The sequence below is a fragment of the Trichosurus vulpecula genome, chromosome 3 (genome assembly GCF_011100635.1).
Source record: "Trichosurus vulpecula isolate mTriVul1 chromosome 3, mTriVul1.pri, whole genome shotgun sequence".
Classification (NCBI taxonomy): domain Eukaryota; kingdom Metazoa; phylum Chordata; class Mammalia; order Diprotodontia; family Phalangeridae; genus Trichosurus; species Trichosurus vulpecula.
In genome coordinates this window covers 98,937,460-98,953,612 of record NC_050575.1, presented here as the reverse complement: position 1 = coordinate 98,953,612, position 16,153 = coordinate 98,937,460, and the positions used below count along the sequence as shown (strand labels likewise).

Here is a 16,153-nt window from a genome sequence, read left to right as displayed (position 1 = left end):
GGATTAGAGCACCCACTATGCCACATGTGCCTTCATCTCTTTGTTAAGATGCTTATTGGAGTCCTTGTGTGTGTAGGGCCATGGGCTGGGGGGTAAGGGTTGACAGTTGGACTAGACCCACTCCTGTTGTCAGGGAGCTGATAGCTTGACTTGGCAAGAAGATGGGGATGCTCTATAGGATGGGCATCCTCTGAGTCCTTGGGCTCACCTAAGTAACAGCAGCAGCAAAGTCTGTTGGAAGAGGATATTAAGGGCCTGGGTACCAGTAGCTACTGAGTCACACATTCTTATTCTTCCCGAAGGGGGGAGAAAAGTGTGTGTGTGTTGGAGGTTTGAGGGTACTAAGGACTGGAGGACAGGGGAGGGTGGGGTACGGGAACAGCTTTGGGGAATTGCCAGGGTGGAGGAATAAAGAGAGAAAGTGTTGTCCAGTTTGCTCCCATGGCAGCAGCTGGGAGCCTGACTTGAGCCTAACACACCAGATGTGTTTGAGGCCTCAGTTTCCCCATCTGTGGCTGCCCACTGGTCTAAAGCTCTTTGGGTGGTACATGTTTGAAAGAGCGTCCAGGGGGCTATGCTGACAAATGTCACTTGGGGCAGAGACTCCATCCTAGAAACTGGGAAGAGGCTTATCTTCCACAGGAGAAACAAGAAGAAAGGAAGAGCCTGGAGGCCGAGCCCATCGCTGACACTCCCGAAAGTGAGGAATGGAGTAGCCAGCCTGGTATGGTACCTGAGTGTGCAGGAACAGCGAGTTCACATGCGTGGCAGTGTGTTGTCCTGCTAGTCTATATATACATAGGAATATTTATCAGGAATGTATATGAGCAGGTTTATCTGTCGTGAAACTACAATGGAGCGGTACTGCAGAACCCCAGAGCAGCTACTCTCAGCCTGGTGGCGCAGTGGGTAGAGAGCACTGGGCCTGGAGATAGCAAGACTTGAATTCAAATCCAGCATCTAACACTTCCTAGTTGTGTGACCCTTGGCAAGTTACTTAACCTCTGTCTGTCTCAGTTCCCTCAAGTAGGGATAATGTAGGAGCACCTACCTCCTAGAGTTTTGAGAATCAAATGAGATAGTATTTGCAAAGGTCTTAGCACAATGCCTGGCGCACAGTAGGTGCTTAATAAATACTTGTTCCCTGCCTCTTCCATTCCTGTCTCATTACCTTATGTGTAAGTTGGAGGAGGAGGTGGGATTTTTTTTTTAAATAAAACTCTGCCTGACTCTGGGTCTTCCCCACTTCCCACCCCCACCCCCAGCTTCTCTAGGATGCTTATTTCTCCAACCTAGTCTTTGGAAATCTTGCCCGTACAGGGGTGATTTTAATCAGTCAGTCAGCAGGCATTTTTAAGTGCCTGTTATGTGCCAGGCACTGTGCTAAATGCTGGGATATAAAGAAAGGCAAAAACAGTCCCTGGCCTCAAGGAGCTGAGGGAGGCAACATGTACGTAAGTAGGTACATAGACAATATATACATAATGAATGAAGGTCATTTGAAAGGGGGAAGAAAGAACACAATTTAATTTTTTTTAGGAACAGAATTAAACTTCTCACATGAGAAACTTTATAGTTTTTTTCACAGAAAATCAAACAGTTGAAGAATACTCCAAGCTTCATCTATTTCACACTATTCTGTTGCCTTACTTCAGGCTTAAACCCTCTGTCCCCCATTGTCCCCACATGCTAAAAGTATCGAATGTCCCTGTCCGGGTCCTGCCTGTCTGATTTTCATCAGTTTGTCATGGTGGCACATGGGCGTAATTATCCACGACTGAGTGCCCTGTGAGACTCTACTGGGCTGGTGTGTGTTTGTTGTTGTTGTGTTTGTCCTTCGTTCTCGAAGAGGACCGTGACACCAAGGAAATAATGACACGACTTGCAGTTGGCTTTGATTTGAGTGAGGGAGGGCTCATGGATGTGTGTTTATAGCTTAAATGACTAGATACATTTGATCAGAATTATGAATTCCCAGGTAAGAAATAGAATGCCTTAGGGTCAATGGTGGTATTTTTCATCCTAACTGCCAAATTGATGGTGGGGGCTTCATGGGAGGGTCAGTTTGGGAAGTGAAAAAGTTGGTTAAGGAGATAATATCTGAGGATGGAATTGAGATTTTGACCATAGCTTACACTATTAGGAATGATGGTCCCTTGGCCAGGATCGGAGTATTCCTAATGAGACCGATAAAATATATATTTGCCTGAAATTTGCAAATCTAAGCATGGAGGCTTTTAACTGAAAAAGGGAAAAAAGAGAGAGAAAATTACACATATAGAATATACATTTATATGTAATCTGCCAAGCTATATTGGAGCCAGTACAATATTGTGATAAACAATATATAAGAATGAAGTTAGCACTAAAACATCTATCTGGTCTTAGATATCTATGGGGAAACTGTAGATGATAAATATGATAAACTAGAAAAATCCGTACAAGGAGGCAAATTTAACCTCCTAGGTATCATTGCACTTAGTGGGATGGTTTTCATGGGATATGGCTCTGTAAGGGTATACCTGATTCAAACGGAACAGAAAATATAAGACAAAAGTAGATTATTATGAACGTCAGCAATGCCGTAGGAGTGAAGAGCCAGCTCAGTCCTCCAAGGCCATCAGCAGGAGCCATTTGTGTGAAGGCTGTCTGTATCTACTGATTCTCCCATCTGGGTTCTCCCTCTTCCAGGTTCTTAACATGTTGAAGAATGAATCTCTCAGCTTATTTTCTACACTGGTCATTCCCCTTGCCTTCATCCACAAAAGTTCATTAATTTAGTAAGCAGTTTTAACTGAATTAGAAAAAAAGAACAATAAAAGCAGAAATGTTAATCACTTAAGACACAGACAGCATGTACATTCCATTTGAGGGGCAGCTAGGTGGTGCAGTGGATAGAGCACTGGGCTTAGAATCAGGAAGACTCATCTTCCTGAGTTCAAATCTGGCCTCAGACACTTAGTAGCTGCGTGACCCTGGGCAAGTCACTTAACCCTGTTGGCCTCAGTTTCCTCATCTGTAAAATGAGAAGGAAATGGCAAACCACTCCAGTATCTTTGCTAAGAAAACCCCAAAATGGGGACATGGAAAGTGGGACACAACTGAAACAACCGAATAACAACAGAAACATTCTTTTCGATTGCGTGTCCAGCTCCTGGCAGAAGATTCAGTTTAGCCCATGTTTCTTCCCCAGCCCAAGCCTTCATCCCCTAAGCATAGAAACAGCTCCCAGGTGCAGCACAAGGTGTGGGGAGACGCCTCAGACTCATTTTGTGAGTCTTCATTCACCAAAAGTGAATCTAGAAGACCCCTTTCCTTTCTGCCTCTGTATTATTCACTCAAGCATATAAAAGGCTGTTTAAGCCCTTACCCGATGCCAAGGAATACCTACATTAACAAGCAGAAGCTTGCTTATTCTGTCTGTCTCGGTCCCTACTCGTAGGGCAGTTGACCTAGAACTGGAGGGGAAGGGCCTTAGAAGCCACCCAGTCCACCCCTCTCATTTGATGTGTGAGGAACCTGAGCCCCAGGTAACTTGCCCAACCCCACGCGGAAGTGACAAAAGTGAGATTTGAACTTGGGTCCTGTGACCCCAGTGTTCTTTCCACTTTCATGCTTTCCTTTGCTCTGAAAGTCTGCTACTTTATCTATCCTTGAAGCCTGCCTTCATTAGGAAGATTGATGTTTAAAGGCTTCTAAAGTAGCCAGGACTAGTAGAATTTGCCTCTTGGCTTGGAGCCTAGAGATGAGAACCCAGTGTAGGAACCCATGTTTCTCTTCTCTCCACCTTCAAAAGTACATGCATGATTCTGTATCCAATATCACTACTGTCTATCTGCCTTCTTTACAAATAGAAGGCAAATGAAGCTATGTCAGAATGTCAGTCAGTCAATAAGAATTGTTTAAAGCGCCTGCTAGGTGCCAGGCACTGTACTAAGGATACAAAGAAAGGCAAAAATTGGTCCCTGCCCTCAAGGAACTGAAAGTCCAATGGACAGTGGCCTGACAAAGGGCTAAACTGCCTTCTGTTACATTCTTTTGCCTGCTTCCAGTAAAAAAAGTTGTTTCTACAAATTATGCAAAGTACATTTGAGACATCTGTAAGCGTGCATTATAAGCATCTATCAATTACATGCATCATAAACATCTATTAGTTTGCTATGACATAGCTACAGGTAATTATCCCAGCTACCCTTTATAGTATTTATGCAAGTCCCTCACCTTTAACCTATTAGAATTGGATGCAGCAAGCATGGGTCTATGTTTAAAAAAAAGAATAACATTGCTGATCACTCTGCAATCAGTAGACCAAGAACAAAAGTCACAAAATGTGTAACACAGCATCCCATCACAGGATTGTGTGCAGTTAATACACATCACAGAGGTCAGATGCAGAAGTGATATAGGTCCATATAACAACAGCCTGTGAGTGCTAGCATATCAGCATGTTTATCAACAAAACATAATAGAGCATTAAAAGCATACTGCCTAGCAAATACCTAGATTTTCATGGTTATACATTACATGCTCTCTAGCTACATGGAGGACCACTCCCCCACTATTGCTCTTGAAGTATCATTAATTGCCTTGGTCACTAGCCCAACGGTCCTGGCATTTCTACTGTGGCCTTGACCTGTAGGGTATGAAGGGTGACTGTCAGCATCCTCAGGCCTGCCGGCCTACACCCCCTGTCCTGAGTATGTAGATGGCCCAAGGTGACTAATTCTGTCTCCAGGTTTCCTGGGAGCCTCCTGGCAGAGTTGGGATATTGGGTAAGAGGCTTCTTCTGGGCTAGACTTCTTTCCTCCCTCTGGAGAGAGGTGCCCCTGAGTCCCAGATAAACCTATCTAACTTCCAAACTACTCTCTCACTCTGAGAGACTCTCTGCAATTGAAGAATGGACTCTCTTCCTCAGAGCTCCATTGGCTAACTCTCCTTTCGCTCTTGTCCTCCTACTAACCCAGCTTCTCAGTAGGGCAATAAGTGGTTGTGATCTATCTCTTCACAGGGCCTCTTTATTCAACACTGGGTTCTTGAGTCGCATTGTTTCTGATTCACCCTGGTCGAGTCTATTCCATTGATCCACTTCTCTATTTTTTAACCAGTACCAGATAGTTTAGATGCCTGCTGCTTTATAATATAGTCTAGAAGTACTATTCCCACTTTGTTCCCATCTCTTTTCCTCATTTCCCTCTTTATTCTAGATCTTTTTTTTTTCCAAATGGAATTTTGTTAAAATTTTGGTCAAGTTCTAAAAGCATCCTCTTGATAATTTGATTGATGCAGTATTAAAAGTGTAAACTAACATGGTAGCATTGTCATTTTTGTTATATTGGCACAACCTAGCCATGAGCACTGAATATTCCTCCAGCTATTTAAGTTGCTGTTTATTTTTTTTAAGGAGCACTTTCTAATTTAATCTATACAAGTCTTTCGTGTGCTGTGGTAGATCAAACTCCAGATATTTTATGCATTTCGTAATTATTTTGTAGTTATTTAATTATTGCTCCTTGGGTTTTGTAATTATTGTGTAGGCACGCAGTTAATTTTTGAGGGTTTATTTTGTAGCCTGCAACTTTGATGAAGTTTCATTATCTCTGTGTCTTTGCTGATTCCCAAGCATTTTCCAGGTATACCATCGTAACATCATCGGTTAGTAATAGTGTCGTCTCCTCCTTACCTATCTTTATGCCTTTAATTTCTTTCTCTTGTCTTATTGCTGTTGCTAGCATTTCTAGAACTGGATCAAATAATAGTGTGGAGAGTAGACATCCTTGCTACACTCCCACGTTTACTGGAAAGAGTTCTAACATATCCCTATAGCGTATGATCCTTGCTTTTGGTGTTAGATAGATGCTTTTTATAATATTAAACAGAGGTCTCTCTATGCCTATACTTTGTAGGGTTTTTAGCATAAGTGAGTATTGTACTTTGTCAAAGGCTTTTCCTGTGCCAATGGAGATAATGATCATTCTTCACAGGGTCTAACCACTCTTTGGAACTGTTCTGTGGACTGACATGTCATCTAATCTTCCATCTTCTTAGTTTATAGTACTAATAGTAATTGCTATTGACATTTATATAATACTTTGAAGTTTGGAAAATGACTTAGGTCTATAATCATCGCATTGTTTTCTCACAACAGTCCTGGGAGATAGATGCTACTATCATCCCCATTTTACAAATGAGGAAAATGAGCCTGAGAGGTGAAGTGAATTCTCCAGGATCACACAGCTAGCAAGTGTCAAAAGCAGAATTCCAACTCAGGCCTCCCTGACTCCAAGTCCGGTGCTTTATCCAAGTTTCTTTCCTATGGGGAAGCTTTCTCTGGGTCTGATGTTATAAGTGCCCCTGTCATACCAAGACTTCTTAATGCTGTCCCATTGCTGAAGAACATGGAAAGGAACTTGAGTGCCACATCCATCAGAATCTTTCTGAGCTGAGGCCACAGCTAGAGTGAGAGGCCTCCTTCAGCCAGCTTGGGAGTATGGCTTCCCCATGTTCTGAGATTCCAAAGAACAGATCAATAGGCAACTGTGACTTATATATACAAATATCAGCTTGTATGGAGTTAAGCCTGTAACATCGTTCTCGTGGCATTTTATGTAGCCAGTAGAAATGCTCGATGCTGACTCCTCTGAGACTTTGGTTAAGACCTCAATCTCCACCATACATTTCTTCTATGCTTGTACCTATACCCTTATACCTTGTTCACAAAATTTTTGTTAGTAACCAAATCCAAGAAAAGTTCTTAGCTCCTGAAGCTCTTTGGATGTGGCCAGCTAATGAATGTTTTCTCTCTAATCTGGGTCGGAACGCGATCCCTGTTGAGATACTATGTTACCCACATACTAAATAGAGGAGCTGCAAAACTGGTACTTCTTCATTGGCAGCTTCAGGCCAACATCTTCCAGCTGATGTGACACTTGTTTCATTTTTTCACATTCTTCCAAAAGTCTCTCCAAAGATGATGACACTCTCTAGGTATACCAATACCTCTAGGTAGGTCATGTTCCCAACCATCTTCTCCATAAGCTATTGAAAAGTAGTAGATGACCTAAAGATTCCTGGGGACATATGCTCAAATCAGTAGACTCTTGTTAGGCATATGAAGGCTGTCTTCTCTTACCACTGGATTCTAATAATATATCCTCTGCACAGGGCTGAAAACCAGTGGCTTACCTGGCAGACAGTCCAAGGCATCTTAAATTTGTAGTACAGTATACTGGTTTACTTTTCTTCTCTTATTCGAAAGTGCACCTCTGGATCTTTCTAGTCTTCTTCTGTCCCACCATTTTGGAGGAGGTATATGAACTACAGGACGCCCTGATGATGCTATTGACGAACACAATCCACATGGTCAGATGGTTTTGAAGATCTTCTATCTCACAGAGGGCAACCTTCTCAGATGGCTCTTGAAACAGTAAGTTGGGTTGCGTGCTCCATGAGCACACACCTTGTCCTGCTCCTTCAATGAGAACAGACCATGATGTTCACTCCTTAATCCCTCTGTTCCTCGGGCACTGATGAGTCACCAAATTCAGATTCCTTTGGAATGTTGGTGAGGTGAAGGGGCCACGTGGATTGTGACCTGCATCGTTGCCTGCATTATTCTGTTAATATTTTGAATAGGCAGTTATTGTCCTTGATCAATGCTGACACTTCAGGGATGTTCACCAGGTCAGTTAAGTCATAGAATCATAGATTTAGAGTTGAAGGGGACCTTAGGGATCATCAAGACCATCCCTCTCATTATACAGCTGGGGAAGATGAGGTACCTAGACGTTAAGTGACTTTGCCCATGGTCACACAGCTAGTAAATGTCTAACACAAGTTTTGAAGTCCAGCATTCCACCCAAGTGGGATGAACTTAGGGATGGTTGCAGGGGAAGCGCTCCTTAGGTTCTCTGGGATCCCTGTTCCCAACCCCACTGCCATTTCATCAGTTTCTGCTGAACCGGGGCTCCATTTGCCTCTCATGTATTCAGCATGCCCATGTCCATCTAGACCAGAGATGTCAAAGTCACAGGCCCTCAGGCAGCCCAAAATACTTCAAGTGCAGAACCAGATTAAAATGTAATTGAAAAATGTTTAACAAAATAAATAAAAATACATGTCCTAGATAATGCTAATTTATGGTTTTCTAAGTCAATATGCTGAGGGCAGAGATCCCTCTCTATGTGAGTTTTGACACCACTGAAAAACACAGATCTCCCTGTCTTCAGCCATAGCCTACCCTGCTGCTGGTGGTCTGTCTTCATTCAGGCTACCATATCCTCTGTTTCCTGCACCCTTTGTCCTTCTGGTACAGGCTGTTCTATTCATTATTCTATGTTTCAGCAGACTTTCTATGTCCATCTGCCTTGGAGTCTGGGTGATAGGGATGGCTTCTCACTTGGCCTCCATGGCCTATACATGACAATATGTTTTGGAGCCAGTTGAAGGCATTTTTCTTTGTTGCAATCCTCTTTCCCATTCTCTGTCTTCTCTTCAAATCATTCTGATCTCTGTATCCACTGGTCATATACAATCTACTTCCTTCCCCTTCAGGACCAGCTGGGTGCACTGACAGATTCTCACCCAGCAAACCACAGCTCACTTGGATCGGATCATCTTCATCTTCATCGTCTAACTCCTAACTTACGGAGAAGCCTGTTCATAAATAGCACAAAATCAGAGAAGATTTTCCCCCTTTATGTTGTTAGGTATTAATAAACTGGACATAGGCTCCCTACAGGGTCACTGCTCCACCATATTGCCTCTCTGATCTTTGCAAGTGTTCCAGCATTGCGGCCTATGATTCAGACCGAGTGTGAGATCAAATTCTGGACCTTGAAGACTTTTCTAAATTAGTCTTGTCCATATCAGTCCCCTGCAGGTGCCACAGTATCTCACTGGCTTATCTTACCTAGGACCCAAATGATTCCTTCTCAGGCAGGTGTGTGGTTTTCCCTGAGAAGCTTGGGGGTAGTGGGTCACCAGCACCAGTAGGAATATAGTCTAATGTCCATCTCTTGCTGCTATGAGGGGACAGTCTCTTCCCCCTCCCCCAAAGACATTACAGTCCATCTATAGACAATCCTTCTCTTCCCTCAGGGTACAGACTTTTAAGCAACTTCTTATCCTCAGTAGAATATCTAGTGATCAACTTCTGGGTATTTCTAGGTATTTCCAACGACTCATCTTTTCAGGGATGCTGGAATGCACCACTAATTCTACTCATTTGCAGAACATAGGCAGGATTTTAATTAGTCCTTCACATCTCCCCAAGTTGTTCGCAGCACCCTATATGCTGCTTTCAGGGACTTTGTCATCAACATCAATAGGGTACCCCTAAAATAGGGGCTCCCTGGGAGGCTCCAAGTTCACTCTATATGCCAGTGTTTCAGCATGATGCATCCATTCTGCTGATCTCCCTGCTTAAGTCACACACAGCACTTTGGTAAATGGGAATCCTTGTCCGCACAACCATCTAACAGTAACAAGCAATGCAGCACAGCAGTGGAATAAAATTAGAAGCAAAGGCATAGAAGTCGAGGTAAATGAAATGTTGCTCTTCTATTGAGGAATGGAATCTCTATAGAAACAACAAGTTTTTGAACTATCAATGAAGTCTAAAAGCAGCAAAAAAGGCAAAACAAAAAAAAAGTTTTAGTCCAACAGGAATTTGGTACAGGAAGCTGTACCAGATAGACTCACACAAAAAAAATTTACAAGGTCTAGACAGAAAAAAAGAAAACTGTAATGAGCTCCCTTTTATGAATCACAAGGCGGAGCTGTGGGAGCGTACGGTCAATTGTTTTGCCCTTAGTCGTGAGATATTAAGCGCCTACTAAGCACCTGGCACTGTGCTGAGATACAAAGAAAGGCAAAAGATGGTCCTTGCCCTCAAGGAGCTCACAGTCTAATGAAGGAAACAACATGCAAAAAACTGTGCAAACAAGATCTAGACAGGACTAATTAAAAACAATCAACAGGGGGAAGGCACTAGAATTGAGGGGAATTGGGAAAGGCTTCCCGTAGAAGGTAGAGTTTTAGGTGGGGCTTGAAGAAAGCCAGGAGAAGTGAGGAGGGAGAGCATTCCGGGTATGGAGGAGAACCAGAGAAAATGCCCAGAGATGAAGTGTCTTGTGAGAGGCCAAAGACACTGGATTATAGAGTACATGGAGGTGAGTAAGGTATGAGAAGGTTGGAAAGGGAAAGAGGAGGCAGGTTATAAGGGATTTTGAATTCTAACTAAAGAATTATATTTGATCCCAGAGGTCATTAAAGTCAGGGATGGGGGAGTGACATAGTCAGACTTGTTCTTTAGGAAGATCACTTTGGCAGTTGAGTGGAGCATGGAATGGAATGGGGAGACCACCAGGCTATTGAAATGTTCCGGGTGTGAGGAGATGAGGGTCTGCCCCCAGGGTGGTGGCAGTGTCAGAAAAGAGTAGGGGGCACATACCAGAGCTGTTACTAAGGTAAAATCTATGGGCCTTGGCAACAGATTAGATTTGGGGGGAATGGGGCAAGGTGAGACAGAAGCTGAGGTTTCATGCATGGACGACTAGGAGGAAGGTAGACACCTTGACTACAGAGAAGTCAGGAAGAGAGGAGAAAGTTTGAGGAGAAAGTCCTTTAAAGTTGTTAGAACCCAGATATATGGTGGCCATTGATATCTATTGGCACTCTGCCCTCTTACACATTTCCCAGGATTTTAATGTGTCTGTCAAGGAGTAAAATGTATTCCGCCTCTTGGCTTATGCCCTTATACCCACTGGTTACTCCTCTTTCTTCATAGTATGTTACGTCAGTCAGCTTTGAAGGGTCATTAATTTAGTAAGCCATTTAATTGGATTGGGAAAAAAAAGAATACTAAAAACAGAAGCATCACTCACATGTAATATAGTTTAAACATTCCATCTGATCACAGGTCCAGCTGTTTCCCGGACAAGAAAATACCCGTTCACTTTGGCATGTATTTTCTCCCCAGCCAAAATCTGGTATCCAGGACTATCAGAATCTTTATCTGGCTGTAAACATCCCAGATCCTAGGTGAAGCACAAAGTGTGGGGAGACACAGTCCTAACCCATAATAAGTATGTTGGCTTGAAGTCCACGAGACTTCTTTCACTCTTGCTGGGGTTGGTTTGGTTCATTCACCTCCAAACTGTACCAACTCAGGTATAGGAGAGGCTACTTGCATTCTCTCCTTGATTCCAGGAGATAGGTTGTACCTGTGGGAGCCCCTCTTGTGTCCAGCTCTTTCAGTTTTCAGTCTCTTTCACCTTGGAAACCATAGGCTCAAACACTTGTCTGTCTTGAAGCCCCCCTCCCATTAGGAAAGATGGACACTTAATGGTTCCTAAGGCCAATGGAGGCCCAGAAACTAGATACGAGAAACAGCCTGGCTATTGTTCTCTCTTCAAAAATCTACATGGGGCGCAATGCCTAATATCGCCATCTCCTCTTGCTCTTCCCTCAAGGAGCTAAAATCTCTAGAGGCAAATAGGGCAAAGTAAGCTACATGACGATGTTAATGGACTTTCCAAGGCCTGAAATACCTTCCTTTACATCAAGGAGATAAACTCTTTTAAGGAAGTCTAGGAATTGGAGGGGAAAGAACGCTGGAGAACATTTGAACAAGGATCAGCTGAGATAGAAATAGAAGTGATATTATTGCTGGTGTAGACTATAGACCACTTGGACAGAAGCAGGAAATAGTTAAGTGAGGAGAATGGATCACAGACTTGATATGGAGGCACAGTATAGCGGTGACTATATATGTGTGTATGTATTTTTTATATGTGTATATATGTGTATGCATATACATAGATATGCGTATGTGTATATATGAATATATGTGGTTTATTATGTACATACATACACACAAAGTAATGATGGGAACTTATTTCAATTATCTGGTCATCTGTGGCAACCACGCTGGCATACCTAGGATGGCTGCTAGTGCAGGTTCTTTTATCTGCTTTACTAAGGAGAGAGCTGTTCCAGGGATCAATAATCTTTTTTAATTACATAAAAAACAGATAGTAATACAGAACAGAGAAATAAAGACCAACAGACAGGGCTCTACTGCCTGAATCAAAGCTTTACATGCACCACTGAATCGAGAGAGCCTCTGCCTCTGAGGAGTCAGGGAGCTCTGAACACACCGCCACTCAGAGTCTCAAACCAAGGAATCACAACATCTTTCTCATAAACAAGCCCCCAAAGCAAAAGCTCACCTCTCAGAATATATACTCTTTAGGCTCAGTGCCTAATTGGAAATTAACAGAAGGTGTGTAAGCCTTCCTACAAGCAAGCAAGCTTCCCTTAATGGGCCCCACGTGAGGCCTATTGATGGGTGGGTGAGATCTTATTCCTCATTAACCTTACATCATCTAATGAAACTTTCCCAGTGCCAAAAATATGGTATCTGATGAATTCTTGACTTGCCTTAATGCTAACTTAATTCTCCAAATGAAGGTGCCAGTGGATGATAAGAACAACAAAAAGGGCACTTTAAGCTATTGGGGCATAAGGAAAGATGAAGAAGAGATGTTCCCTACAGGATCATTGCTCCACCACATTGCTTCTCTGATCTTTGCAAATATTCCAGCATTGTGGCCTATGATTCAAAGCTAATGAGATCTTAATGAGTTACTTAGGGTAGGTAGGATCACGATAAAGGACAAGGGGAAGAAGGCAGAAATTGTCAAACCTTATTCTGCTTCTATTTTCCCTATCAAGGAGAATTATCCTCAGTCTGGGAAAGGTGGAACAAAAATGGTTAACAAAGAATTGGCTCCAGAGGACAGGACCAGCCACAATGGGTAGAAGTTGAAGAAAAGCAAATTCACATTTGATGGGATAAAAACCTTCAGAACAGGTAGAGTCCATTAGATCATAAACTTGTTGAGGGCAGGTACCATCTTTTGTCTTTTTACGTATCCCTAGCACTAAACACAGTGCCTGACATATAATAGGGGCCTAATAAATGATTATTGATTGATCTGAGTTATCCAGAAGTAGGACAGGCTGCCTTAGGAGGTTCACTCTCACTCAGGGACTTCAAGCAAAGGTTAGATAGTATAGTATGGTAAAGGAGATTCCCATTCAGCTATGGCATGGCTACATGGCCTCTGAGGTCCCCTTCAACTCTGAAATTCTAGGATTCTGATTTTGTGAAGTAAAACCCAAAATAAGTGATGTGATGAGAAGAGAGAGCTTCAGTGCTCCCAGGATTCTCAGGTCACTTGGATTAACCTGTATTCCAGGACACTGAAAGGACCAATTACTGAGTTTTCTTTGGCAAATTATGGGAATTTGTAAAGGTGGTACAATAGTGAAGAGAGCAGATCCCTAAGGCCTCTAGGGGGAAAGAGAGCCCTGGGCCTTGAATCAGGAAGACCTGAGCTCAAATCCAGCCTCAGACACTAGTTATTTTGACACCCTTCCCTACCTCACAGGGTTATTGTGAGGATCAAATAAGATACTATTTGTAAAGCAGAATGCTTTGTACATAGTAGGTGCTTAATCAATGCTTTTCACCTTTCTTCCATCCCCCACCCAAGTTCCTCAAGTTTTAAACAAACAAGTTGGATAGAGTATTCTAAAGATAGTCCATTAAGTTTGACTTCAATTCATGGCAAATTTTGTGAACCTCCAGAAAGGGAAGGAATGTTCACTGAGAGCCAGCCTGGCTTCATCATAAACAGCTCATGCCAAACCAACTTCATTTCCTTCTTTGGTAGGACTAGTAAATCGGGAGAATGACATAGATTTTGGATACCTGCATTTCAGCACAGCATTTGATGGACTCTCCCTCTACTGCTATCCTCGTGGAGAAGATGAAGAGATGTAGAATTGATAAAAGTACAGTTCTGTGGAATCAGGCTGATTCAATGTCAGTATTTGTAGGGGGGAAGAGGGGAGTGTCTCTAGTGACGTACCTCAGGGATCAGTCTTTGTGTGCTTACTGCCCCAACCCTTTTGTCAATGAGTTGGATGAGAGCATAAATGGCATGCTTCTCAGATATGTGGATGACACAAGGCTGGGGAAAATAGCTAACATATTGGATGGCAGGATCACAAAAAAAAAAGTCTTGAGAGGCTGGAAAGAATGGTGGGCCAAATCTGAATTTATCCCTATGAAATTTAATATTATCAAAGGCTTACCCTTGAGTTCAAAAAATCAACCACACAAGCACAAAGTGTGGGAGCTCATGTGTAGAAGATCTGGAGGCTTAAGTAGCCTGAGAACTCAATCTGGAGGCCATGGCACAACAAAGCTAATGAGATCTTAGCCTGAATTGGTAGGGGTGAGGTCTCCAAGATGAGGGAAAGCTTAGTCCTGCTCTTCTCTGCCTAGGTCAGCTACATTAGGAGTATTGTATTCAGTTCTGGGTGTTAAATGTTTAGGAGTGAGGAAAAACTGGACTATTTCTAGACAGTGGTCTGCAAACCACACACAGGATGAGCCGGACCCTTAGAGATTATCTATATCAACCTACTCTTTTTAAAGATGAGAAAACTGAGGTCAAGAAAGAGGGACAAATGATAACCAATCAACAAGTAATTATTTATTAAACACCTACTATATGCTAGAGGGCAGCTAGGGGTAGCAGCGGATAGAGCACTGGACCTGGAGTCAGAAAGACTCATCTTCCTGAGTTCGAATCTGGCCTCAGACACTTACTAGCTGTGTGACTCTGGGCAAGTCACTTAACCCTGCTTGCCTCAGTTTCCTCATCTGTACAATGAGTTGGAGAAGGAAATGGCAAACCCTTCCAGGATCTTTGCCAAGAAAACCCCAAATGGGGTCAGGAAGAGTCAGACATGACTGAAAAACAAGTGAACTACAGCAACAAATATAATATGCTGGACAGTGTCCTATATAGTAAGGGTACAAATGTGCCCACCCTAGGTGTCCCTCAGGATCCTTTCTATCCACCTTTTTCCTGCTTCCATTTGTGTATTGTCTCTCCCTATTAGATTGTAAGCTACTTTAGGGCAGGGACAGTTTTCTTGGTCTTATTCGTATCTCTAGGTATCTGGAGCTCATAGATTGGATAGTGAATGTACGTACCAAAGAGTAACCGTTTCTCTTTTGGCCAGGAACCCTGAGGGTCTTGCCCTCCCAGTTTTGGGGTTTTATTTGAGTTTTGATTAAAGGGGCCATCCCTTGATTAACTTCTTAAAGAGGTCTATTTCCTGAATGGGCATTACTTCACTCAAAGTGAGACCCTGAAAAGACCTTAGCCTGAAAGGTCCAGGGTCTCCCAATGCATCGTGGGCCATCTTCAGTCCTCCTGGTGAATATCAGGCTACCAGACCCAGATGGCTCTGGAGGAGAAAGTGAGGCTGGTGACCTTGCACAGCCCTCCCTACTCAAATCAAAGTCAACTGCAAATCATGTCTTCATTTCCCTGAATTCATGGTCCTCTTTGAGAACTAGGAACAAACACACAACAACAGGATGGCTATCTGTATGTTTTTGTTTTTGTTTTGTTTTGTTTTCTATTTAATTTTTATTTTATTTTTCTTCTCAATTACATGTAAACAAAAAGCTTTAACATTTGTTTCTTTTTTAAATTTTGAATTCCATCTTCTTCCCTCCTTCCTGTCTCCCCTCCTTGAGAAGGCAAGTGATTTAATATAGATTATGCCTATATGTTTTCATATATCTCCTCAAGCTAAGTATAGTTTTTACATTTTAATTTTTACATTCAATAATTTTAAATTTTAAAAATTCAATAAAACGTTATTTTAAAATGTAAAAGCAATTCTTAACTTGTGGGCCTCTATTGTGGCTGGTAAAATTTGGTCTTTGGCCTATCATTTACCATCTTTTAGTCTAGAGGAAGGCAGGGATGGTGAGGGGACTAGAGACCATGTCTTAGGAAGTCTAGTTGAAAGAACGGGAGATATTTCACCTGGAAGAGACTTATAGAGTATATATTGTCTCTTTTCAAGTTTTTGAGGGCTATTAATATGGAAGGAAGATGAGAGTTGTTCTGTTTAAGGGAAGAACTAGGATCATTTGGTGGAAGTTTTAGCAAGAGAGAATTTTTTAAATGCATACAAGGAACAGCTTCCTAACCACTGAAACCAGGCAAAGTGGAGTGGACAGTCTCAGTGGGTAGTGATTGCACCATGAAGGAAAGTC

At 42.5% G+C, this 16,153-nt stretch overlaps 1 protein-coding gene across 1 annotated transcript in view; it reads left to right on the top strand.

The window, feature by feature from the left end:
• Positions 1–16,153, top strand: part of L3MBTL1 (L3MBTL histone methyl-lysine binding protein 1) — a 62,673-nt gene that overhangs the window by 8,522 nt on the left and 37,998 nt on the right. The window contains exon 7 of the mRNA XM_036751680.1: positions 643–724. Coding sequence (XP_036607575.1) covers positions 643–724 — 82 coding nt within the window. The remainder of the gene's footprint in view (positions 1–642; positions 725–16,153) is intronic.